Raw genomic sequence first — 13,642 nt, forward strand, 5'->3', positions numbered from 1 at the left:
ATGGTCCAACAGGTTTGGGCCTATATGAGTTGGAATTTTGCTAAAGAACCACAAATAAGGGCGACAAATTCAAATTGCACTACAGGATAAGCGTGACAGGGATTGAAATCCATGTGTCTTGTTCTGTTTAGCTGTCTGTCCCATAAAATAGAATTTTTTTTTATGGAAAAATAATAAAAATATTCAAATTTAACTCGTTTGTTTTTAATTATATTGAAGATAGATTATGAACCCTCATTTTGTTTTTCAAAATTTGTAAAAGTTTATTCTGGTTTTAAGAGACCCAATTCCTTTTTCCTTGTTTTTTTCCTGTCACTTGAAAGTCTCACCGGCTGCCATTCTTATGGTTTAACCTTTCTTTATGTTGGTCTTTTTTTACTTATTATTATTATTATTATTATTATTGCAAAATTAATTGGTACAACTAGGCATGGCCACTGCTTCGTTTTGAACCGGAACTGAATTAGAATCTTACTATATTGTAGATGAACTGAAATCGGACTGAAATCGTCGATTCAAAGTTTTGAACCGGAACCACCGGTTCAAGGTCCAGTTAAGATTCATGTGAATGTTAAAATTTAAACTTGAACCGACTCTGAACTGATGGTTAACTGACGGTTTCGGTCCAGTTCGAACTAGAAATTTTTTATTTTTATTTTCAAAATGATAATCACTTAGCCTATTTTATATATCTAAGTCTCAATAACATTTTACTACATGATATACTTTATTTAAGATTTTTTTTTTAAATACACTTTACTTTAAAAGTTAAAAATCTAAAAAGTAAAATGGTAAAAAAAGAGAGAAATATTTAGTCTAAACTTATATTGTTTTAACTTTTTTTTACCCTTTTAAATTGTTTACTAAGTTTAAAATTACATTCTTTTGAAGCATTTTTTTCAAAATTTTCTTTTAATTTATTTAATTAATAAAATTTAAACAAAATAAAATGATAGTTTATTTGATTATTTTGTAAAATTAATTAAGTTTACTTTTATATGAGTATGAGTATTCTAAAATTTATTTAAAATAAAATATACCAATGTTTTTTAAACTCATATTAATATTTTCGAAAGAAAAATGTAACATTAAAACTGATTTTTTTTATAAAATATAAATATCGCCGGAATTGGAACCGAACCGAAACCAATGATTCAAGTACCGATTCAGATTCAAGATTTTAAAAATTTTGAATCGTCCGTTCTGTGAATCGAAATCAGCGGTTTAATGAATCGGTCATGCCTAGCACCACAACTAATTGTACTGAAAAGCTGAAAAAATAGTGATTAATATTTTTTTTAGGGAAACTACTTTTATTTGTTTATTTTATTATGCTTTTCATGAAAGGTTGTAATCCCAAGGAATCATTACAAAAATTGTAAACAGCACAAAAAAAAAAAAAATTCATTTTGCTATTTGTAGTACTCTGTTCGGGAATAACTTTTATTTATTTATTGCAGTATTTTATTTTATTTTATTCCGTTACACTCGCTCTGTTCTATAATACTTATCAAAATTTAGAACATGTTTTTTAAGAGAATTATTAAAATTATTAAAATTATAATAAATTATTAAATAAATTGACTATATTATTTTCAATTTAATACTACATTTATTACATAATACTTGTCATATTTAAGAAAATAATTTATTTCAAAATGCTTGTCACATTTATTGTTTCAAAGAGTAATAAATATTTTTTTCCATGTTTACCGTTTGTATATGATCAATAATTATTACTAATTTAAATTTTTTTTAGAGAATTAGTATTAAATTAAGGGTAATATAATTAATTTATTCAATAATTTATTATAATTTAGACAAATTTAATGGTTTTTTTAAGAGACGTGAAATTTCAAATGTAATAAATATTATAGAACAGAGGTAGCACTAGTTCTTTAAGAAAACCACTAAATTGAAGTAATAATTAATACAAAGGGTAAACATGAAAAAAAATATTTATTACTCCTTAAATCCATAAATGTGACAAGTATTTTAGAACAAACTATATTCTCAAATATAACAAATATTATGAATCCGTGGAAGTAGTAATTTATTAAGAACATGCCTGAGTGAGAAAAATGAAACCATTGCTTGACTTTTAAAAAATAATTTTATTCCCAACCGCTGTCTCCGTAAGGATTAAATTAGAATCCAATAAGAGTTATTTTATTACTACCTAAATTGAAATTTGGGTATTTTTCTATTAAAAATTGAAATTTTGGACTAATAAAATGCGTTGTGCATAGTTAAGATACCAATACTATGGCATAGATAAAATTGACCCTGGTATTTTCCCATTTAAACAGCCTTAATATATATTTCTTTCAAAACAATTTGAATCAGACTTTATAAAATCACTCAGAATAAAATATAAGTCACAAATCTAAAAACATAAATGATAAATAAATTCAAATTTTAGGTGAGTTATGGTCCAAAAATGTTAAATCATTCTCTAAGTATTCAAACTCGATTAGTCGATTGTCTTCTACAAAAATTACCAACTAATTAGTAAGAATCATGGCAGAGAGCTTTTGGCAAAAGCCTTGTTCGACAATACTAATTTTCTATCTGCAGACTGGCCTCAGCAGTGGCTTACGGAATTAGATTGCCACAACTTTGGCCTTAAAAGAATTAATATGGCCAACTTTTATCATCTTCTGAATTTATAAGTATAAAAAATGGTTATTTTACAGCAACTGGAAACTGATACAAAATTGTAAGGGTCAAAAGACTTTCTCAAACATTTCTTCTCTTTTTGTGTTTGTGAGTATCGCCACCGTCTTGTCCTTCTCTTCTCATCCCACCATTGTTACCTTTCTTCAATGCCTGAGACCAATGTAAAGAATAAATCTACATTCAATATACAAAGATTAGAATTTGAATATTCCTTATTACCTCAGCAGAGAGAGACTTCAGTGGGTCTTTGCTTTTCTTAAATTTCATCTTGGATCCCCGCCGGCGAGTAGAGTTGTTATTTCCCATTGCGGCTCTGGCTAGTTTGACCATTTTGCTTGCTTCCTTAGTTGTTGGGTCCAGTAGGTAGTCAGGCACATCACGGAGATGAGGAGCAGGCGGGTTCTTGCTCAGAACCTTGTCGTGTTTCAATAGATCTGCTCCAACAAAAAATTTAGGTCACAATAATTAGACTAACAGAAAAAAGCACAATGAGGATAGTCATATTCAACAAACAACATTACCTAAATCCCTTGGATTAGCTTGAAAATGAGCCTTCAGCCTAGAAAGGCAGATGAGAGTGAAAACACAGTTTAAAAAGTGGCAGAAATGAAAACTAGCTTGCAAAAGAAAAGGTCCATCATGCTAAAATGTACTTTGACTGAGATCAAATGCCAAATAAGTACTAAACTTGGAAAAAATTCGATTATGTCAACTTCCCATAACAGTGCGAGAGATGGGCCAAAGGCAACCCCAAACAAGTGAAAAATCAGAAAAGCCATCACATACTCACTTCTCAGAGTTTAGTATTTCATTCCTCAAATCCTGAGCTCGTGCTTCCCTGACAGCAATTTTTGTCACACTCTTAGCAGTATCCTGCAAAATAAAACTCTACCCATTAATGATATTTCTAGACAAAATGATTTCTGCTTCTTCCAGAACCAATATGTTGCCCAATCTACTCGCCACACAAGAAAATATCATCCTGAGCTCGTACAAGGAAAAAAAAAAAAAAAAAGAATTGGATATACAGATAGAACACCACCAACATAAAATATTACTTAGAAGACTAGTTCAAGGAGAGCAACTGTGATGACCAAGAGTCTTTTGTCCAGACTTGACATGCACCATCAATTAAAAATTTACAGCATCAAGTGATCAAAAATAAAAAGCACATATCTTTGAAATAATGGTCTTTATGCAAGGAAGAAAAAACAGTGAAGTTTCCTGTAAGTAAAATCAAAAACAACTTGCACTTCTGCATACATTAACCACAATATCAACAATATATATATATATATATATATATATATATATACACATATATATTCATCATCCAAGCAAATCATTGTTCTCATTTATTTTTATCCACAAGGAAAAGAAGTACATAATATGTAATTGAGCCAAGAAATCAAAAGAATCACCTCAGCTCTATATCGCAAAGACTCTACTGCATTCTTAGTGAGTAATGGAAAAGGAGCAATTATGTCTGAATCTTTGTTCTCATCATCCCCTAAAAAGGATTTTACATCTCCAAGGATTTCCATCTCATCTGGAGAAACCTACCAAAAGATCAAGTATTAGAATGGCAAAATTTTAAAAATCATATTCGTAAAATTAAAACAAGAAAAAAGAAAAATTGAGCATATGAGTATCTATGCATTGTTCTATATAGGTTTATATGCAGAGTGTCTAAATCAAGCAACAGATAAACACACATGCACAGAGAGAGAAAAAAAACTTCATTCATACAAATTAAAATCTCAAATGCATTCGAAAGCACTATTCATGATAGAATTTTTTTCCCCAAAATCGGTGGTGTTATTGGCTGTAGTTAGACCTGGTTAAAACTCTTTTGGGAGTTTGAAAGACGTAATGTAACAACATTTTGAATCAGTAAAGAGGGAAGCATGGTGCAGATATCATCAGGCTATGAGAGATGAGTATGCATACAACTGAACAAAAAATTATGCTGCACAAACAGACAAGAAGCTAATTATGCTAAGATTTTCTCCCATATTGTATGCAATTATATTTATTTTGTCCAAAAAGAACTCACTAGAGAGACAGAAGCACCAGTACTATATCCTCTTCCAGTACGTCCAATTCGATGTACATATCCCGCAGCACTTAGAGGCATATCATAATTTATGACCTGTAAAGGATCGATAGAAAAAAATACTGATATTAAGCAAATGACAAGAAAAACTTGACATGCATTACTAGCTGAAGACAACATTTGAAAGACAAATAATTAATCTGCTGTAAAGAGAATTTGCCACTGAACACAAGTAGATGGTACAAAAACTAGAAGATGTCTTAGTGCCAAAGTTATAACTAACAAAAAAGATACTTATAATGATCCCGAGTGGCTACCCCTGCTAAGGAGATATCAGATTTTGTTTAAACCAATGGGATTTGAAAAAAATTAATACTTATAATATAATTCTCAAAGCTGGCTGAACCTTAATGAACAGTTAAAAGATTGGAAGTCCCCATAAAATTGAGATGTTTGCTATGTAGAAACATACTACCATTGCCACCCAAAATCACAAATTCTGTAACCATGATGCAGAAACCAAATGATTCAAACATTTGAATCTACACATTAAAACTGAGTTTAGATAGATATTTGCTAGTTTAGGCTTGGTTGTTGTTGTTGTTGTTGTTGTGCATCACACCCTTGAAACATTAAAGTCCACTTCCATTTACAACATGGCATATTGCAGAAGTGCAGCTGTGAACCCTTCCCAAAAATTAAATCACAATCATTAGCTTACCGTGTGTACATTTTTGAAGTCAATGCCCCTCACAACTCCAAATTCAGAGTCCAACTTTTGCTTAGATTGTTTTTTAGATTTTTTCGATTCAGGAAGACTCCCATCCCCTTGTTCCTTATCTTTTGTTTCACTGTCATCAGTTGCTATTAAATAATCAAAAAGGCCAGCATTGAATTCCTGAAGAGACAAACACACAAAAGTAAAGATGAGATATGAAATATGTTGCTTGTTGCTCAATATACAGTCATAATAAGAAACATTAAACCTAATATTCAACTATAGGGTTTGGCATTCAGCTATTGCAATTAAATAATTAATAGAAACTTCAAGTGATCATATTAAACCCCCTTCCCCCCAGCAGTGTGCCCATAAAATATCCTCAGAAAGTCAAAAACTAAAAGCAGAGGATTGACTTCTTTCTCAAACTTATTCCAAAGAAAAAAATAAGGCACGTGAGTTCTGAAGTTCCTGAAAATTGAAACTCCATGTACCTCAAGTATATGAAGACGAGAATTCTGTGGCAACTCAGCATTTAGAACAGCAGATTTGATTCCAAACTGTCAAAAGATAATCAAGAATATCAAAAATGAGAAGGAGAAAAATCTCAAATCGCATAGTGAAGAGGTTGTAACTTGTATCACAAACTTAAGTGAGAGGTAAATACCAGAATAGAAATCTCTATCACAATCATATATACACATAAAGATGCAGCAGATAATATGAATCAGTATTCAATGAGACAAGGAGTTTTAGGGGTCGGTTTCCTGATCAATCAACAGTTTGTTTGTCCATCTAAATTCAAATAACATTCAGAAGAAAACCGACACAGCTTTCTCAAATCATCAACTCATTGGACAGCTTCTAACATTAGTGCGTGCAGATCTAATGGAATAAGATGCAGCTATGTAGTATCCAGAGGATCAGTCAATACAAGGCAAGTACAATAGGTTCAGCCCTTTGTCCAGTCTATTTGCATCTACCATGCCCAACGTCTTGATAGAGATCAAATCCTAAACGTAAAAGCTAAGGACGTTTTGGGTAATTAATGCTTTTGCTTTGTAAGTAGTTAGGATACCTTTTCCAAAAACAGCTTCAGCCTGAAACTCATGTCAATGGAATTAGTAAATATTAAAACTTTTTTCTGAACCAGCTCCAGCTTCAAAAGGGCAAGAATGTGGAGTAACTTGTCACGATCACTGCATGAAATCTGAAACATAATGTGAAAGAGGGGCATGCAAAATCATTAGTAATATTAAAAATTATTCATGAAACAAGATTAGTAGAATCTCGTAAACTCCTAATGGGACAGTGGAAATCCTTACCCAAAATTGCTGAACATTTCTGGGAATTGCTTCATCCTTAACACCTTCGACTTCTGGCAAAGTCAAAATATATGGATTGTGTAGAATGAGCTTCTTGAGCTTATCAACATCAGCACTGCCAAGTATAAGATGACAAGCTATAATATATTAACTAGTGTGCATCTAAGTTTCTCAATCACATGGATAGAGCTAGCAAAATGCACATGGAATTTTTTAAATGGTGTGAAGACTTGTCCCCATGAAGGTTTTAATTTCTTTTAGAAAAAATTAGCAAGATCAGTGGTGAGAGACTATCAGAAATTAGCTGGAACATGGAAGTGAGGAGAATGCTGACATGATACTAGATGCAAACTCATGAAGACACAAACTATGAGGTGTAATTCAAAAGTAATTAAAAGGTATTATACATCTAAGCCAACAGTAAGAGAGAGGGAGAAAGAGAGTCTCATAAATAAAGCACCTTGAGGTGGCAGACATAAGAAGGCATTGGCAACGTCTAGGAAGAATAGCTGTTAGAGCTTTAAGATCATCTTCATAGCCAAATGACAATAAAAGATCTGCCTGAAAATAAATTTATATCAATAATCTCCCAACAAAAAAATTACAAATCTGATTAGAAAAACTGTTCAAGAAATTATCAAGGATAAAAATATTATTATAATAAACGTTTATTATTCTTAAAATGAAATATAAAATATTATGTCAAATCCATTTGAACATAGAATACAAAATGTTATATTTTGAAAAGTAAGTACCACCATTCAATCTGTATAGACATGGCACAATTGTTCACATTTCACACTGTATTATACCAAATGAAATCTAGTTGAGGTGGAAATGGTATATTTATTCCAAATTCTAGTTGTCAAGGAAGAATTATTATAAGAATGGACAGGCCATCACCTCATCAAGAATAAGAATTTCAAGTGAATCGTTTATAGATGTTGATTGAAGCACACCAGCCGACAAGCACTTGGCTATACAAGCAGGAGTTGATACAAGAATAGCAGGAGCACCAGCCAATGCAGTCCGCTGGAAGCAATCACAGTAATCAGAAAGAGTAATCAAGTTAATTCAACAACGCATTGCTTACATAAACAAAGCAAAATTAAACAGGAGAAGACAGAACCAACCAAATCTTTATCAGGCATTTTGCTTGTCAACTGTACAACTTTCAGTTGAGCCTTACATAAATCAATTAGTGAAGAAACCTCATTATGAACCTATAACACAAGACACATAATTAAAAAGAAAAAAAAATTACACTTTCTGGTAAAATAAGACATAAAGCAGTATGAGAGAGAAAACCGGAAGACAAAAAGAAGACTAAAGTTTTTGCCTGCTGACACAGCTCTCCACTAGGGACAAGAATGAATGCAGATGGGGCAAGCTTCTTGTTCGAACCAGAATTAGCAAACAGCTTATGAAGCAAAGGAAGAAGGTAAGCTAAGGTCTTCCCTGAACCAGTTTTTGCTCTCGCAACCACATCCTTCCCTTCCTATAAACATCAATATTACAAGTTTAACTGATGCAATGTAAACCAACAAATTAGCCTACTACTTGTCAATTCAAGAGACAAAAAGCGCATTAGAACAGAGATAGGGGTGGCTGAAAGAGAAACTCACTAGGATTAACGGGATAGCGACTCGTTGGATTGGAGTTGGCTTTGAAATACTATTGTCTTTCTTGTTTAACGCCCGAATTAAACGAGGGTCCAGACCAAGATTTTCAAAGGTCTGCTCTTCTTCTTCTTCCGATTCCTCTTTTATTTCTTCTTTCTGTACGTTCTCTTTTGCTGGTTTCTCTATAGTTTTAGCCATTAAGTCAGGGTTTTGATACAGAATAAGAGCGAGTACGGTTCAAATGCAGGGTTCTAAGAGGAGTTAGGGTTTTTGAGGTTAGAGATGAGAAAAGTGTTGCAGTGAAGTGACAGATGAGTCGGGTTTCAAGTTAACCCGTTGAATGGGCAAGTAACCGAAACTGACCCGCAATCTCTAATGATCCTAAATAAACGGACCGTGGTTTCAAATGGACTGGATTGATACCAAAAATAAAAGGTCATTGTTTCAAACATGATTTATGAGGCCCAACATAAATTCATCCTCCAATTTTGCAACTTTAACATTAATGATTAATGTCTGAGTTGGGGTTGGTACAAGATTTTTAGGCACAAGTACAATCCATGATAATAGCCATGGCATAGGTAAGTGAAAATTTCATAAGGAATTTATGAAAATGATTTATCTACTGTTGATAGACCAAATCAATGAAAAAAATTTTTAAAAAAAATAGATTATTTCTAATCATGTATTAGCAAAAAAAAAAAAAAAAAAGAAAAGTGGGAACAATTATAAAAAATCTCTATTGTAACCGGTTTGATCCTTGTTTCGTGGACATTAGGCAAATTTTAAATGCAATTGCACAGGAATGGCTAAAATTGCCATCTCAATCCTAAATATTAAGTCGGCCTATCTCTAAATTATTTTGGATCGAGCCAACGTGGCCACAGTTCTTTTTCCGGGAAGGATCTAATCCACGTCCTTGGCGAAATCTTTTGTAGCCCAACTGCATTCACTAATCAATGGATGGTCCACACCACCTGTAGCACCTAACCCAGCAAACTTCCAATCCAGTGTCTGTGGACAGAGCCAGACAAGAGGCAAACTGAAACCCCTAGCCATGGACCAGCAGCACTGCCTCATCTAAATAAAAGCGCCATCAGTCCATCACTACTCTCTTAATGTGGCATTCAACATAGAAACATCATTATACATTTTTGTTTCCTTTTTTCATTTTGTTATGTTCAAGCGAAGAAAGCCATAAACAAAACAAATGTTTACACTTTCCACCTTTTTCTCATTAAGGAAGGACAATGCATTTAATTAACCTAATTTTGGCTTAATAATAATTCATCATCATATTCAATAAGCGTGCAAATGACGCTTAGCCTGAATAGCAAGCCGATATCATAAAATGATTTTTTTTATTTTTTTTTGTGTTCTCTCCTCAGAGTAAGATTAATATGGAAGAATTTACATTGCAAATTATCGAATTCATAACCTAAATTATGGTTATTAACCTTATAAGTGCTTTTTTTTTTTTTTTATCAAGCTATCCCTATATATTAGGGTCATCAATATAGATAGACATATTTTGATTTAATAATTAAGATGTTTTGTTATTAATTTTCATAATGCTTAATAATAAAAATTCTGTTAAGGAACATTTTTTGACCAAAAGAAAAACCAATTTAATATTGGGATTTGGGACCCAACTCATGATGAAATGCATACCATTCATAGAGGACCCCTATTTGAAATGAATGAAAGCACATTTGACCATCTATACTTTCGGTGTATGATTCAATGTTTTGCAATCACATCTCTTTGATCCTTATGATAATAATAACATCTTTAAAATTAGAATGTTCATTGGATTTTAGCGAAAAATAATCGAGTATTTGCCCCATAATATAAAATTAAATATTTCTTAAACCTAATACCTTTTAATAATAGCTTTTGGATTAGAGTTAGACAGAGATAATTTGTGGGCCTGCTGTGGTTAAAAATAGCATGCCCTGCACTACCTGAGAAGACAAATTTCATCACTAGATGTTCAATTAAAGTAGCAAAATGCTAGTCAAATGGATCTTTGTCCAATTATGTTGAGCTAAGCAATGCTTAAACATTTTTGCCCACAAATTTGGAACAGGATTTTAATTCTCTCTGCATATTCATATAATATAAACATTCTCATTTTTTAAAATTTATCTTCTTTACAGGATTTAAAAATGGGGTCCATTTGTATTGTCATGGACTTACTAAAGTTCTTGTGACACAGCCACTTAGCAAAAGCAATAGAATTAAAAAAATCATGGGCTGTGGCTTATGCTTTCTGCCAAAGCTAAAAAATGTGCAAATATTATCTTTTGCACTGTTTCAGTCATTATCTTTGCGGTTTTAAGCAAAATCAGAATATTAAAACTTTGAACAAAAGAATCATTATTCAATTTTCAAACAAACTGTATTACTGACATATGGACTATAGCTTTTGTGTGGGATAGTGAAGAATCCATATAAATGTCAAGAATTGAATTAAATAACAAAATCAAAGTCAATTGAGCAAAGGAAGAAATAGAAAGAATAGGCACAAAATCTGAATCACATGCTAAACTTAGAATATAAAACAAGTTTATTAATATCTTAATACCACTAAGTAACATTAAACCAAAGCAAAGCCAACCTAAACAACAATTTAACAAAAAAAAAAACCCAAGTTCTAAAAAGTCTAGACTATGTAAAAGAAGGAAAAAGTAAAAAACAAAAGTAAAATTAAAATTCTTGGAAACCCGCAAACTACAATGATACATGCCACTCGAAGCATGTGAAGTAATAATGTATAGTACATAGTATACTCTAAAATGAACAGAAAGAAAGTGGATAAAAAAATTATTTATTTACTGTAGAGCGGAGTTAGCAAGTTGTAGTGTATGACTTCGCTCAATTGAAAGTCTTTAAAGGTTATGGTCTCAAGATATTTTGTACACTAGCAAAAGGAAAGAAAGTCCAAAATAGTAGTACCCATAAGACCCATGAACCAAATAAGCCAAGTTATGACCAAGAGACTGACTAGAATGTTGGGGCTAACCAGAGAAAGCAATAGAATAGCCCCATCAAAAATAATCATACAAAAGCTTTGATAAAATTAAAACCAGACAATCTGCAATCCATGTGATGGTGCTGGTCTCCCACCAGCTCTCTCACTATACTAATATTATATCAAAAATTAAAAATAAAAATAAAAAATAAAAAATAAAAGAAAAAGAAAGAAGAAGCCGCTATAACTCTTCAAAGTAGGTAAAAGAGCATTTCTAATAAATGCAACCAGACGGAGGGTTCCTCGCAAAAAGTTCCCCACCGCTGAAATTTTTTATTTCTGCAATTTAATTAGCCCAATGCAGACAAAATATCACCGTACAAGCAAAACACATATAGTGGGAGGAGAAAGCAAGAGGAAGAGATTGATTACACTAAATTAAACTTTGATTGTTATATATCATATCACCATTAATGACGATTGACAAGTAAAAGGAGAAGCTGCAATATTGCTTGTTTGAATTGATTTATACACTCTGGAGTTTTGGAAAGAAACACCGCAGATATAATAAATTTAAGAAAAGAGTTAAAGAAAAAGGAATAATCAAAAGCCAAAAAAAAAAAAAAAAAAAGAGAAGTCTGAAAAAATTAGTAAAAATACAACTAACCCATCTGAGAAAAATAGCATTAGCCCACTTCTCAATGAAATACCTTTTTCTTTTTCTTCAACTTCAATTACACCTAAAGCATACCTTGAATTTTGTTTTCTTTTTTTTTTTTTTCTTCTGATGAATTTACGCTCAATAATCAGGCATCAGTTGACTAATCTTGCCTTCTTCAAGAGCCATCTTCTGTTCAGTAATCTTCAACCAAATACAAACACCAGTGAAACTGAGTACCAAACTAGCAAAACCGCTTCCCAAACCAATCCCAACAATGGCCAAAACAGATAAACCTTTATTTTTCATTGGAGGCAAAGGGTATCCGTAAAGATCTTTATTTCCTTCAAATGATGTCGCATTGAATCTTGGCAAATTCCCACTTCTATTCCCTAATGAAGCTGGAATTGGCCCTGAAAGCTTATTATTGCTTACATCAAAAGCTGATAGCCTTACTAATAAACCCAACTGTGGTGGGATTTGACCAGAAAGAAAATTATCATGAAAATCAATTACATTTAAATAAGCACACAATGCAACCTGCTGTGGGATCTCTCCTTCAAGCCTATTAGAGGAAAGATTAAGCACTGCAAGATTAACTAAGTATTGTAAATCTGCAGGAATAGGACCAGTGAGAGAGTTAGAAGATAGGTCTAGGGTTTGGAGATTAGTACAGTTTGATATATAAGGAGAAATAGAGCCTTGTAAAGAAAGATTTGTAAGGGAAAGTTTATAGATGCGGCCATTGTTACAAGTAGCACCAGAAAGATAGGAGTTGAAACCCGAACATGGATTTGCAAAATTTGGTTTTGTCCAGTTTTGAAGAGAATTTGTTGGGTCTTTTAAAGATTGACTTAAATGGGTTAAACAAGCTTCATCGTTTGGATCTGATGTAGAAAGATTAGTGCAGGTAATAATAAGAAGAAGTAGAAGCAGAGACCGAAAACTACAACCCATTTAGAAAGGAAGAAAGAAAAAAAAAATCAATTCTTGCTTAGATTTCTTTATTTTTGAGGTTCAGGAAAAAGAGAGAAACAGAGACAGAGTGGTTGCTACTGTTTATATCTTGTTTCATTAAGGTTGATGAAGAAAAAAATATTGGAAGCAACGCAATAGCAGGAAACAAGTCAAACAGAAAGAAATTAGAGAAAATAAAAGAAAGGGAAAGAGGGTATCTGGTCCTGTTATAGTTCTTGAACTTGAAATTTTCCGCTTTATAGTGTGTGTATATATATATATATATATATAAAGGTGACCTGACCTGGCCTTTATATAAACTGGGCTTTGAATTCAATTCCTGGTTATGATTTTGGGGAGAGGGAGGGGGAAAGAAGTTTGGTGAAAGTGAACGCAAGAGACACAAGTGAAGGGTGGGGTGACTTTGTGTGGGTAGTAATCTGCACGTATAAGGAGCAGGAAAGGGACAATACAGTATTTAGTCCTTGTTTGGACGAAGGAAATAAGTTCATAAATATATGGGTGGCACTTGAGAAGATGGCTTTTTTTTTTTTTAATTTAAGTAGAAAATAAGAAAATTATCAATAAATTGAATAATGAAATGAATCTATTTTATTGTTATATCCAATACCTTTATTGGAATATTTTACTAA

The 13,642-nt window shown here is 32.3% G+C and overlaps 2 protein-coding genes across 2 annotated transcripts; both read right to left on the bottom strand.

Moving 5' to 3' along the window:
* Positions 1-2,427: 2,427 nt before the first annotated feature.
* Positions 2,428-8,760, bottom strand: LOC105639881 (P-loop containing nucleoside triphosphate hydrolases superfamily protein). The gene is made up of 15 exons (XM_012224062.4): positions 8,404-8,760; positions 8,118-8,276; positions 7,912-8,001; positions 7,682-7,810; positions 7,239-7,339; positions 6,779-6,893; positions 6,532-6,663; positions 5,948-6,013; positions 5,457-5,633; positions 4,736-4,831; positions 4,101-4,238; positions 3,470-3,552; positions 3,201-3,238; positions 2,899-3,113; positions 2,428-2,829 (listed from the first exon to the last, which is right to left on the bottom strand). Exons 1-15 carry the CDS (start codon positions 8,596-8,598, stop codon positions 2,740-2,742), a joined length of 1,824 nt encoding a protein of 607 aa, XP_012079452.1. The 5' UTR covers positions 8,599-8,760; the 3' UTR covers positions 2,428-2,739.
* Positions 8,761-11,802: 3,042 nt separating this feature from the next.
* LOC105639880 (receptor-like protein 44) lies at positions 11,803-13,432 on the bottom strand. The gene has a single exon (XM_012224061.4). It carries the CDS (start codon positions 12,987-12,989, stop codon positions 12,174-12,176), a length of 816 nt encoding a protein of 271 aa, XP_012079451.1. The 5' UTR covers positions 12,990-13,432; the 3' UTR covers positions 11,803-12,173.
* Between the last annotated feature and the right edge of the window lie 210 nt (positions 13,433-13,642).

Source organism: Jatropha curcas, chromosome 3 (assembly GCF_041381405.1).
Source record: "Jatropha curcas cultivar XTBG-Jc1 chromosome 3, XTBG_Jcur_1.0, whole genome shotgun sequence".
NCBI classification, from domain to species: Eukaryota; Viridiplantae; Streptophyta; class Magnoliopsida; order Malpighiales; family Euphorbiaceae; genus Jatropha; species Jatropha curcas.